This window comes from Drosophila takahashii, chromosome 2R (genome assembly GCF_030179915.1).
Source record: "Drosophila takahashii strain IR98-3 E-12201 chromosome 2R, DtakHiC1v2, whole genome shotgun sequence".
In the NCBI taxonomy this organism is placed as follows: Eukaryota; Metazoa; Arthropoda; class Insecta; order Diptera; family Drosophilidae; genus Drosophila; species Drosophila takahashii.
This window is the reverse complement of record NC_091679.1, coordinates 33,277,574-33,291,568: the sequence shown is the minus strand read 5'-3', so window position 1 is coordinate 33,291,568 and position 13,995 is coordinate 33,277,574. Positions and strand designations below refer to the sequence as shown.

The window sequence follows — 13,995 nt, the reverse complement described above, 5'->3', positions numbered from 1 at the left end:
CAATTATAGATTGTCCACCCGCAGACAAATAGAATTAAAGTGTAACATTGTTGCATAATATTGTACAATGGAGCTTCCTTGTAAATTGCGCCTGCTGCCGCCGACTGTTCCCACCTTAATTAGTTATGCAACACCAAAAATTAAGCTTAATTAGCGTTGACTCACTGGTTTGGAAAATTAATTATTTCCACTCGCCGTTATTATTATCGCTGTGCACTTGGCCGGAGCATCAGGGCCCAGCTTCCGGACCCGGTTGTTGACTACTTAATTGAAATTCATATGATTTTTTTCCTTTGCACTCTCCACACTTTTGTCATTATCATTTAAATAGCGACGAGGGCGTTATAATCCTGGACAGGGAAGTTGGCCGTCGACAGGACTTTCTGCGCAGCTCAATCTCCTCGCGGCTTAAATGAGAATAATGCATATTAGTGAGGAACTGGGAAAAGCATTAGTTTGGGTCTAAAATTATAAGGTGTAAAATGGGTAAATTAAAAAAACTGTAAAATACAAAAAAAACTTAAATTTAACAGGATCAAAAATGATTTCAAACCGAAAAATAATCATATTTTTCAAATTGGGTTTGAAGTATTTTCATTTGTTTAGTAATTCCAACCAAAACATGGAACAAATGTTTTTATTCGAAGGACTCATTAAAAAGTTACACAGGCCGACAAAATGTGACCTGGGTCGGTGTCCAGGCCTGCCACCATTTTATTTCGATAAATGAGGCTTTTCTAATCATAAGTTGCCACTACGCCTATAGTCCATCAGCTCTGGTATTTGCGGTATCTTTAATTTAAGAAAATCACAAATTTTCTTCGGCTTTTGGGATATATCTTCAAGAGTGGTCAACCAATTTTGGAAATCTTTTCGGAATTAAATAGTTACATGTCTCTTTTATACGGTCGTTTTGGAAAATTCAATCTAACTCAACCACAAGAGGAGGTGGGCGCATTCAAAATTTTAAAGTCACAGCAAAGTTTAAAAATCATCATTTGTGAACAGCGTTTAAGAATTAAATAAAAATATTTTCTTCTACAATGCATTTTTGATCCAAAGACAGCTTATGTTTTTACTGTTTAGGACACTCATCAGGTTTTTGTGAATTGTTTTGGAATTTTTAAAATTGTTTTTCTTACTTCCTTCACAGTGACGATTCACAAACAGTGCCCGAACCTTACACTAATTTAGATGACTATAGAATTATCCCTTATTTTTTCCCCATTTTTATATTATTTTTTAGAATTTTAAATTAATATGTTAATTGATGTATTTTAACTAAACGTTAAGTTAATTTTCAGTGCACACCCGCTTCTGATAATGAAAAATTCCAGAGCCTGCCTAAACGAAATCACTATTATAAAAGATGATTCTTAAAAAAGTGATCCAAGTAATCCATACTTCTGGCCTGGGGACCTGTCAATCCGAATAACTGGCTTGCGTCTCAGGAAAGTTCAGTTTTATTTAGCATGTCGTACGGGTCACAGATGAGCTGGCAATAGAAATACGATACCAAAATTCTCAGTGTTAATAAAAAATTGTTGAAAAATTTAGAGAGTTACGTGGCTCAGTGACCAATAAACTTGTATTCATACTATAGTTGCGATACGCGTTGTCCAAAATTTTCAGTGTTTCCGCATAGTTTATTCCGTATTTGATTGATATTGAAGGATGCCGTCGTACAAGGATATGTCATTAATGCGTGCCGGCCTGCGGTTGATGGGTCGCCAGAGTGTTCCGGAGTTATATCGCTGCTATGCGACATCCTGCAAGAGTCCCAAGGGCGTGGTGGTGGGCGTTTACGCAAAGGATGGCGACAAGCCGCCCAAGACCACCGTGAATGCCGTGTCCCTGGACGATTCGCTCGGCGGCAAGCTGTTGACCCTGATCCGTGAGCGCGGAATGGACGGTACGCCCGGCAAGGGGCTGCTCTTCAGCGGCTTCGAGGGCGAGTACCAGGCGGTGGCCGTCGTCGGGGTGGGCAAGCAGGGAGCCTCGTACAACGAGAACGAGGAGCTGGACGAGGGCATGGAGAATGTCCGGGTGGCGGCGGGCACTGGAGCCCGGGCCCTGCAGCTGCAGGGTATGTATGAGGTCCACGTAGACGCCATGGACTATCCGGAGCAGGCGGCCGAGGGAGCGGCCCTGGCCGTCTGGCGGTACAACGCCAACAAGAGGAAGAAGAACCGCATCCACACCCCCAAGCTGGACATGTACGGCAAGGGCGATCGCGATGCCTGGGTGCGTGGTTTGTTCAAGGCCGAATCCCAGAATCTGGCCCGTCGTCTTTCGGACACGCCGGCCAACATGATGACGCCATCGATCTTCGCCCAGGCCGCCGTGGATGCTCTGTGTCCCTGCGGCGTCTCCGTGGAGGTTCGCTCGATGGACTGGATCGAGGATATGAACCTGAACTCCTTCCTGATGATCGCCAAGGGCTCGTGTGAGCCTCCCCTGCTGCTGGAGTGCAGCTACTGCGGGACCTCGCCCGAGGACCGTCCCGTTTTGCTTTTGGGTCAAGGTTTGACCTTCCACAGCGGTGGCTTGTGTTTGAAGCCCAAGAAGGGAATGGACAAGTATCGAGGCGCCATGGCTGGAGCGGCTGTTTGTGTGGGCGTCCTGCGGGCCGCCGCCGCCCTTTCGCTGCCCATGAACATCACCGCCGTGATGCCGCTCTGCGAACACATGCCCTCTGGAATGGCGGTCAAGTGCGGCGATGTGGTGACCCTATTGAATGGCACCACAATGGGCATCAAGAACGTGGACAAGGCGCCGGTGGTGCAGCTAGCGGATCCGCTGCTCTACGCCCAGGCCACCTTCAAGCCCAAACTGGTCATTGATATTGGAACCGTGGCTATGGGCGTTAACTACGCGGTGGGTGGCGGAGCCAGTGGACTGTGGACCACCTCCAAGTCGGTGTGGCAGAACTTCCGGAAGTCCGGCGGCCTGACTGGCGATCGCATCTGGCGCTTCCCGCTGTTCAAGTACTACAAGCAGATCGTCAACAAGAACATCACCTACGATCTGTGCAACACGGGCCGAGGTCCTGCCAGTTCCTGCCTGGCCGCCGCCATCCTGCACTCGCTGGTGCCCTGCGTGGACTGGGCCCATCTGGACATCCGGGGCACCGGCATGACCACCAAGATCAACCCGAGGCCCTACCTGCTGAAGGACTGCATGACCGGTCGTCCGACGCGCACAGTTATCCAGTTCATGTACCAGATGGCCTGCACGGGTCAGTAGTGGACCATATGGACGATGACTCTCCCCACTCATTTGTGGGCCCGCGTCTTGGCCCATGTATTCGATATTTGATTCTTTGGTACAGTGTTTGCACACACACTCAATATTATCTCTGGCCTGGGATAGCAATACTCGTAAATGTGCACCTTAATATCGTTGGCAATAAATTGTATAAATTATGAGAATATTAAATGACGGAATGGTATACATTAAGCCTCATTGTGGAATAATTAGTTTGTATTTTACCTCTTCGTAGTTGATATATTTAATATTTAAGTGGTATAAACCAGTTTCACAGAAAGATGCCTCAAATTGTAATATTAATTAATTTGTATTTTACCTCGCATTTCCCATGATATATAGTTACACTTAGCTATAATTAACATTGATTAAGACCATTATCTGGTTAGCCATGTTAAATATTCACAGTTCGTAAATTAGTTAGCTTATTCATTAGTTTCTGCCTTCCAGCCAACCTAAAAAGTTATTTGTAAGTACATAAAAAATTAAAAATTACCTCAATGCAATTCCTCACTGAATACTAGTTTCAATCAACCGAAACCAACACTGCAACTCAAGGCTGTGTAGTATTTCTAAGTACCACCTCTGGAGCCCACCTGTCAAATCAAAATTTGATTTTCAATCGAATAAATATGGCCTGATTTACCAACTCGATTGATGGCAGGCATTGCGGATTTTTGGGGCTTTGATGTGCGATGTGATTATGTTGACTATAAAATATTTACCTTTTGGCTGGAATGAAGGCAAAATTGCTTTGAAGTCTGTGGTGCAGGGGGTGGTTAGGAGCTTGTGGGGAGGTGCCAATCAATGGAATTCGGCAAATGGCATTATGAGGTTGACTTGATTGTCCACATATACTTATTCATACAAATGTATGTATGTAGGTACGTGCCAGCATTTACCCGGCAGAATATTACGGCTAATTGCAAACGGAGCACGAAATGGCAAATGTCTCTCTCAATATTTAATTGGTCCCTGCCAGGCTTAGATGCGATGCTCAGCTTTGGTCCTTTTGCCTCCTTTTGCCAGGACCAGGTGAACACGAGCATTTGACTGCAAGCCATGTAGCTGCAGTTGGCAAATGTTGGCAAATCGCTGTTTGTGTGCTTTCGACTCGGCTTGTTTGCGGCCGCTTGGCCGGTCAAATTTAATTTCGCCTCCTCGAATGCCAAATGGCATACTTCTCGATTATATATTATACACACAGTGCATTCCCTTCCCTGGGGCCTCGGGTCAAAACCTTAACATTGCACTTAACGCACACAGCTGCGCAGCACAATGTCCTATTTGCCCAAAGATTTTCCACCCACTTGCCCTTCTTGCCATTCGCCATTTGTTACCTTGATTAGCTAATGCTAATTTGGGGATTTGCAATTTCCTCTGCTTGTTTATTTATGCCTCGGCTCCTGTTTGAAGTGCTGATTGTGTGGCCCAAATGTAATTCAGAGACGAGTTTCAAATTCATTGCCAGTTAAATTGGCAGATATTTTATAAAATCTGTGTCGCCCATTTTATTGAATACCAATTAAAGTTTATTGAATACCATTTATTTTTCACAAATCATTTTCAGAAATAAGGGCTACGTATTAATATATATTAATTACACCCAAAAAAAATGTATATAAAACGATGATCGATTTGATGTTATGTGTTATCAATTTTGACTTGATATGCGGGCACCTCAATTCGACATTTTTTCTAGGTCAGAGCCGATTTGACCATCTATGAGAAAACATTTTCAAGATGCACTTATGACAATTTACAAACGATTGATTGATTTTCAATTTTAAAATGAAATTAGCTTATACAACTAATATAAAGTGTCAAAAGTGTCATTAAATTGAATGCAATGAATTGTTCTTTGACCCAAAAAATTAATTAGTCCCATTTACTTTAGTAAATACGCCTAATTTGTCTTCAATTAGAATAACCAAAGCATGCAATTCAAGCAAATAAAATGAAATTCTGCTGTGTAACTGGCAATGAAAACCATTTCGCATCCAAATCCCCGATGGCCAGATTGCCCTCAGCTGAACCCCGTTGACGATGGGCCATTACCGGGAGCAAGAAAAAAAAATTAAAAAACATAAACGTCTCATTTGAACACAAAATGGCAATTTGCTCAAGACAACACCGAACACTGAAAAGGCTGCCCCCGTGGGCGGCAGGGGGTTAAGTGGGCGGGGTCCCGACTTGGACACGGACTAAGGAAATGCACGGATTTTATTGCTTATTTGTTAAATGGCTCGAAAAAGTTAATCAAGCGTGATTTTGATACGCCCCAGAGATAACGAATTATCCTAGGTGGAGGGAACTTGGGGCAAATGATTTTCCCCCTGCATACATATGCAAGTAGCCATGTAGATATTGCTCTTATTTTTTGTGTTCTCGGCTATTGTTTTTATTGGTAATTTCGGGCGGGGGAGAAAAAATTCCAAATTTCGCTGTTTGACTTTTAAGAACACACGAAAATTCCAAGCTCAGTCATATCGTCAACGACACCTGGCGCTTTGGCGTTTTATGAATTAATAAGGACGTCAGGTCGGTTGGAAGTCGTCCCCATAACCCCTGAGCCCCCCAGGAACTTCAAAACATAATGCGAGCGGGATAATACAAGCCGTCTTGTAGCTTATTAAACGTATTTTTACAGCATGCTTTACAGGAATTCTCACTTTATATGCAAACATGTGAAACACTATAAACAAAAGACCCCAATTTGCACGCACACACATACGCACTGTTGCCCCCAGACGCACACACACATACACAGCTGCTGTGGGGAAAATTCGCTTTCTATTAAATTTTACAGTAAACTGAATTTACACCCGCTCAACATCACGGCGTAGGTGTTGCGGAAAAGCAGGGAAACAGGGAAAGGCAGCAGCAGCACTTTTCCCATATAAACACAAAATTGCAGAAAATGGCGACACCTGCTGTTGCAAATTAGAAAAATAAGATGTTTCATAAAAATGAAATGTCAGTTTTGGGGGAAGCCGAGGAAAAATAAAAATGGGGAAAAGAAAGGCCCAGCACAGCAGGGAAATCATCAACAACAACAACAGGTGACAGGTTAGGGAAAGTTGGATGGAAAAACCCCCGCAAATATGCCGTATTCAAATTGAACACTTGGATAAAATGTAGGAAATCAAAAAATGATATCCTGAAAAAGGAAATATTCAAAAAATAAGAAGACTGGTTATTAATATTTATTGGCAAAAGATACATATATATGTATTATTTTTCTGCATTGATTTTTTTATTATTTTGTTAATACATTTTAATGACATTTTTCTCACATAAATATGTATATTTTCTAGAGGCTTGAATAACAACAATTTTTTAGTGTAATAAAAACCCAAAAATTAGCTACTCCGTGCTGATAAGGCAAATATTCTTTTGACTTATACCTACAATAATACATTTTGGTAACAATCCCCATCCGAAAGGTAACACGTCTCTTATCAAACACTTTGCTCACAGCGATTGGGCACAAAAGTCATTTAAAGTTTGCCGAGCAGTTCGATGCTGCAACCGTGGCTGGGAAATGCTGGAGAAACAGCAGCAGAAGCCGTAAACAAACACAGGGCAAAGGGAAACAAATCTAATAAAATCAGCAGATGATGGTCATTAGACCGAAAAGTAATTTCATTTATTCGCAAACTCGATTTGTTGCTTTGTAGCACGAAGTGCGCACGAGTGCTGCTTCTGTTTCTGCTCCTGTTTCAGTTTCAGTTCGCTCTGTGTCCCGTCCAAGGACTTTGGCCGGAGTATCCTGCAATGGCCGAGATAAAGGTCAGGGGAGCCCGTTCCAGGCGGTCAGGGGCGTATTAGGCGGCTAAGCAAGGCAAATCAAAGCAGCGAAGCGTTCAACCAGCGTCGCGCATAAAAACCAAAAAGAAACACAACAAAGGGGCAAAAAGAAATACAAACAATGGGTGCAGCCAAAAGCAGACAAAGTGAAAAATCACTTGCACTGGGAGAAATAAATGTTGAAGAATAGAATATAATTCAAAACCTATTATCCTATTTCAAAAAAGAAATTTTTATTAACACTATCAGCCCCACTGGTTAAAATGTTTTGTATGCATTTGATAACAACTGTAAGTGAAGGAAAAATGAAATTAAAATTAATATTAAAGTTTAAATTTTATTTTTCGGAAATGTATTTGTTAGATTTGTGAAGTAATTAACCCAAAACAAATACATTATTTTGCAATTTTTATCATAATAAATAATAATAAAATTAAAAAAAAAATGTTTTTTAGAAAGATATCAAAATTAATTTACTAATTTTGTGAGATAAAATTAAACAAAAGAGTATACATTTTTTTTTGAATTTTTTTTTGTCATTTTTTCAATTATTTAATTTCATTAATTAGCTTATAATTAATTAGCTTATAATTTTTAAAGGCCATAAATGAAAAAAAGAGTGACAGTGTTTTTATATTTTCCTAAAAGATTTCAGAAATGTGTGATATAAAGTATTTTATTTCTCTGTCACTGTTAGATAAAGGTTAAAAAGAAAAATAATTCCTTATCCCATGAGATACCCTTAAACAATGTTTATTATAAGTTTTTATGGCACTCATTTTTTCGGGTGCATTCGGATGGCTGTAAAGGGGAGTCCAACGGCAATAACGAAATGTGCTGCGCTCTTATAGATTTCTTAAACAAATTCCGAAGATGCGTCGTTAAAATTTGGCCGCCACTAAAAGCACAAACGGATTAGGGAGCCCATCAGGAGGCGAGATGCGGAGATCCTGGGATCCTGTGCGGAGTGCCTTACCGTTGGGGTCATAAAACTGTTTTGGGGCCCGCGCACAGACACACTTTCACCTGTAATAATGGCGAAACAATAAAATTTGCCGGCGGAAAAGTTTTTCGCTTCGAAATTTCAATGGCAAAATCAAATGGACAAAATGTAAATGAAAATGCTTTTAAAATGAAATTTAGCGTTACCCAAGCGCTTCATTGTTGCGCAGTATGGACCGCGTTTCCTGTCTATGTCTTTCCTCCCCTTCCCTTTCCCTTTTTCGCCAGTGCAAAACGAATGGCATTTTTGGAGCGGCACCTAAACGGAAATGAAATTAAGCACAAAATGTGCCATTTGCCAGCTGGCAGTTGTTGTTGCTCGCCCCTGTTTCTGTTTCAGTTTCAGCCATTACTTTCGCCCGGGCAGCAGTAATTGAAAAGTTGGTAGGAGCCACTTGGTGCAAGGAGGCCGAAATCTAGAGGACTCCATGTTTGCCTTTCGGGTTACGGATGGGATTTTCTCTCCAGCACAAACTGATTTGTGGAATGCTATTAAGCCCTTAGTCGGGTTGTTAAGAAGATGGTGTCAGATAACAGGAAGCTGAAGATTAGTCAACCTTTAATCTAACTTCTGGCTATGGTAATATAGAGCTTCTTAAGAATGATAAAACTAAGTTATTTTTAAAAGTCAAAACTGAAAATCGTCAACCTAAAATTATGCTTCCATTTTATTTTTAATCATTACTTTTACAAAGTTTATATATTAAGAAATAGGTATTAGCACAATGTCCTTCAAATATTTAAAAAAATATTTTTTGTATCTTATTTTTCCAAAATATATTTTTTTTAATTATTATAGTTTTAAAATTTATACACAGGCGCTCAAAAAAGATTTTCAGTTCCAACTTTAAATAACTTTTAGAGATTAAACGTAGCCCATCCAGACATTCAGTTTTATATTTGTTTTTGCTCCTCTGGACACTTAAAACACTCCGGAAAAGTGTCTGTGTTATCTCGCACTTTCAGTTATTACGAGTGCGGCAAATAGTCGACACTCAGGTTGATGTACGAGTGCAATGGCCAAAAAGATCGCTCACAGCCTGCCACGCCCCCTCGGCCAGCTGGTGCCCCCGCCCCCGCAAGAGTAGCATTTCCCAGAACGATGTTCGTACATCTCCGGGCATATGGTACTTCATAATTTTGATGGTCCAACGAAAAAGTTTATTTTCCATCCCCACACACACACACGTTCTCACTTTTCCTGCCGTCAGTGGAAAAACTTCGCAGCTATAAAATATGGTGAAGTGAACTTCTATTTGTCAGAGTTTTTATACACTTAGACCGACTCCCTTTGCTTACATTATTTGATTAGCAATATTTAATGAAATTGTCACAGTTAGACATACATATGTCTCTCGGTTTGTGGCATCATAATTCTGCGGAAAACTTACGAGGAAGTTGGATAATGAGGGAATCCCGGACAATAAGGGAACTTTATGCTAACTTTAACAAACTCCCGGGCTTGCCATCAATTTATCGGGGCTATGGAGAAAAGTACGTAATTGCATTGGCCGCATGAAAGGAAATCATTAATGACATACTGCCGCGGTGGTCGAGGGGGTGGTGAAAATGGGGAGGCGGTTTGTGGGTGCCTGGCAGCATTTATAATGAACAATTCACGCTTTTCCTACCAAGAACAAAGTTTAGTCGGGTGGAAGTGCAAGTGCAAGGAAGAAATTAAGCTGAACAATATATTTTCTTCGGCAAGTGCAGCGCCTGCATCCGCCCCCTAACCTCCGCCCCTTTTCTTTTCCCCGCCCGCGCCCTTATTAGCAGCGTTCTTGTTTGCCTTTTCGCATTTTTGCAAGGTCCTTTTTCGCGCTCTTGTTGTGGTTATGCTTGCCTTTGCCGCTGCTGTGGCACACTACACTAAAAAAAACATTAAAAATTGGTGATTATTTATTTGGAAAATATTTTTAAAAAATTAGAAAATTGTGACATACTTTTAGACACCAATGAAAATGATTTCAAACTTCTGAAAATTATATAAAGTTATATCAAAATGGCAAACAAACTACTTTTTTATAAGACGAATTAGTTCTTGATTTCGATAAATTACTTGACTTCGATAAATTACTTAAAAATTAGCCTTTTCCATTTCACACTAGCAAAATTGTAATGCTAGATTTTCTAAGTTTTTTCACTGCACTTTCAGTCATTGAAGCGCAGCAACAAAGCGCGAATTACCGCCATTTTGTGCACTTTGAACGCCATGTTGCCTTTTTTATCGCTCTGCTCCTTCTCATCCTTCTTCGTCCTTTGGACTCCCACTCCGCAGAATCCCCAGGACCTCTTGTCATTGCAGCTGCCAAGTAATTTTCCCAGCGCCAAAGAGTACAGCGCGTCTCATTGAGGCGGGTAATTGATTTATGTATTTATACTGATTTTTTAATTAATTTATAAGCTTTGCTCTGGAGTGGCGGGAAGCCCAAAATGCTATTTAATGGCAAAGTGCGTAAATCAATTGGCGATGGATGCCTGGCTGTAATAATAACCTTTTTCAGTGCTTATTACAGCCACTATTTCTATAGATCGTAAATCAGGCCAAGTGCCAGTGTAAGTGGGCATATTCAATTAAACGTTTCCAAGATAAATGCATTGAGCAGAACTAGTAATTGAATTATCACTTCTTTTGTGTACTCTGATATGGCATTAAGTGCAGTAGTTGCTAATAAATTGATTGATTGGCATAATCGAATATTTAAAATCATCAGTAATTGGAGTCTAAGTTGAAAGTTTAACCAATTTAATAATATTTAATATTAATTTAAACCACATTTTTCGATCTTTTTTTTAAACCGCAACGATGTGGAGAAGCTTCATTAATGCTGCATAAGGGTAAACAAAATTTGAATTTCTTGCATAAGCCAGTGCTAACAATATTTCGACCGCCACTGTGCGGTGGGCGTGGCATAGGCCGTCTACTCTTTATTAGCAATACAAATGCAAACAAACTGCACAAACACCGAAACACCACTCTATTAGCGAGCATGTGTGTGTACGTGTGAGTTCATTTCCGGTGGGGGACGTTGCATTTTAATCCTTGTTGCTCCTGTTGTTGTTGCTGTAGTTCCAGTGGTCCTTGCTGCGTTTGCGTGCATATGAAAATTAAAATTGTTGACAATTGTCATTTTTTGTATGCTCGCATTGCTGTTGTTGTCATTGTGTTGTCAGCGTTGTTACCGCGGTTGTTGTGGCTCAAACCGCCCACTGTCGTATTTTCCTCGACTTTGCCCATCCGCCCAACCTCCCAATGCTGCTGCTGCTGCCACACGCAACTAACCGCATTTTGATTGCCATGCATTCGACCGAATCGTGCTCGTTGCTAAATTGAAAGCATTTTCCGTGCCGTGAATCTCGGTTGGCAGCAGCGGAAAAAAAGGACGAAAAAAAACACACATATTCGCAGAACCCGGAGAAAGAACGGAAGTTGTCGCTGGCGTGTTGCATGCGTGGTCTGCATCCCCAGTGCCGCTGCCACGCCCCCTGCCACAGCCTCCTTATCCTTATCGCCAACAGGCTGTGCGATTTGTTTGCTTGCTCAGCTCAACCTCATCTCATCGCAGTGCAGAGTGTGAAACTGCATTAAAATTGGTTATCCTGTAGGTGACAACCATCCAATCAATGCGAATATACATGGCATTTATGCATACACTGGGCAAAACCGTATATTAAATTTTAATTTTAGTTATTGCAAAACTTGTTTGATAAGATATCTTAAAAGTGTAAACGCCATTTTGTTGTGTTTATTAATACCTATCGAAATATGAAGAAAATCGGTCAGTCCATTAAAAAGTTATGAGCAAAAAATTAAATGTCCGCTAGATGGCGTCAGTAGCTTTGATGACTGCATATCTCCATCTCCCTCACACTCCCTTTAGCTCACTTTAGTAATATTTTTCTGCGTGTTCTATATGTACTATATGACGAGCCTTTGCCCTCGCCTAACCCAATTGATTTGCTAATGTTTCGGAGGTGCTAAGACCAGAATGAGGCTTAATTAAGTTTTTGTGTTGCTGCCGGGTGAGAAGATTGTGTGCATGTGTATGCTGGAGAGCCTGGCAAGCGCGCACATCTTGTATCTGTATCTTGTGCGAGTATCCTTCAGATACGAAGCTAAACCTAGCCAGTCGTGGCAGCTGTCAGACGGAAATCTCGCAAGTTCATTCAGCCACACAATAACATAATTATTCAATTACACAATCTTGCTTGTTGATTTCGCCTGAGTTTTAAAAAAAATCCCTAAGACGTCTAAGAACGTAATCGCTCCGACCAAAATCAACAAGCGACGGGGTCTAGGGTCTAATGCAATTACAGGAATCCAGGCGGATATTTGCCAAACGGAAAAGGGCAAACTCTTGGCGAAATTTTGAATGGTAGACCAACATTTGCACAGGCCATAAATTCCCAACATTCGCCAATGCCAATAAGTTGGGGCCGGGGACTAAAGTTTTACATTGGTAACCGAAAAATATGCAAAGCAGTCATAATTTTACTTTAGAACCGAAATATTTTCGAACGAAATTGTTAGCAAACAAACTTTTTTATGCATCAACTAATTTCAATCAGCTAACAAAAATGTGCTTGCTGCCCTTTTCCCGCAACCGCAGAGCGAGTGAGATGGAGAGTGAGGAAAAGCGCCGAAAACAAACGGAAAACTTTTGTCAATAATGCCGACGACGTTGTTGTGGCTTCTGTCGTTGCTGTTGTTCTTGTTGTCCAGACTGCTTTTCTTATTGTAGTTGCCATCGCCGCCAATGTCTTAAATCCCAACTGATTGCGCTGAGTGGCAGTGACAATCGGGGGTTTGGTGGTCGAGAGTTAAGACTACCTTTGCGACTACTTACTGCGAATGATCCTATGCACCAGCCCCACCCTTCAGGTATTAAATCAGATTCACAATCAACTTCTTTGGCGGGTTTGAGCTGAAATTCGGCAAGAAATAGTTATTTGCAAAAGGATTTAGTTTTACATTTTTAAACGATTTTTTAAACAGCTTATTTTGAATTAGGATTATTTTTTAATAATTCAAATATGCAAATATTGTCAACACATTTCTTGATTTTTTTCAAATTCCAAACGGTATTTTGTCCGTCGAGCCGGATAGCCTGGTACATGGGTATAAACTTAATGATACAAATACAATTTTTACCTGATAAACATGTTTTTAGCATAATATATTTACACAAAATCCAACGTAATATATCAAATATATGTAAACATATCCTAGAGATAAACAGGAAGAAACCTTTGGCTCAACATTTTCATTGTCTTAATAAATGGTATGGAATTAAGGACGAATGCAAATCCAGCTGCTTCTTTGGAGAATTAAATAGGTTTCCTGATGAGCTGCCAAAGTGTGAGCCACGGGGCTTCACCTTGGCTAATACATTAATTAACTTTGCCTCCCACCATTGTATTCGAATGCCACTTATTCGTGGGCTTATCATTGAGCCAGCCGAGGGGTCGGGGCCAAAAACAAATACACAAATGCTAGCCTGGCCCTATGTATTCTGGTTAACAATCACAACAAAAATGGGAGCGCAAACTTTTAATGAGCTAACGCCGCTGATTCAGCGTTCTAATTAACATTTAACGAGCACTTCGTCCAACTTACACAGGTATAGGGCTCGATATGACCGCCTTACGGCATATTATTTGCAGGCGAAGCAACAGATTCCGGCGCTAAATGTGAAGCTCTAGGGAACTATTCAATTTCGCATTCATTTTCTGGATTTTATGAGATCCTTTTTGGCAAAATTATTTATTTGACGCCTAACTAATGATTCGTATACTTTCTGGTTAATAAATATTGCATGTTGGAGAGAGCATGTATTACTATTCGGTTTTTCACGATATTTTTATAAATTTTCTTTTTATTGTTATTATTGTGTCCTTACAAACTTCAAAAACGGT

General features: G+C 40.8%; 1 protein-coding gene across 1 annotated transcript; it reads left to right on the top strand.

The window, feature by feature from the left end:
* Positions 1–1,458: 1,458 nt before the first annotated feature.
* loopin-1 lies at positions 1,459–3,438 on the top strand. Its single transcript, XM_017144041.3, has one exon. The coding sequence runs from the start codon at positions 1,675–1,677 to the stop codon at positions 3,244–3,246; it is 1,572 nt and encodes a 523-aa protein (XP_016999530.2). The 5' UTR covers positions 1,459–1,674; the 3' UTR covers positions 3,247–3,438.
* Positions 3,439–13,995: the final 10,557 nt, after the last annotated feature.

Excerpts from the sequence above, each read along its gene's own strand:
- loopin-1 (XM_017144041.3), top strand. The coding sequence starts at position 1,675 with ATGCCGTCGTACAAGGATATGTCATTAATGCGTGCCGGCCTGCGGTTG.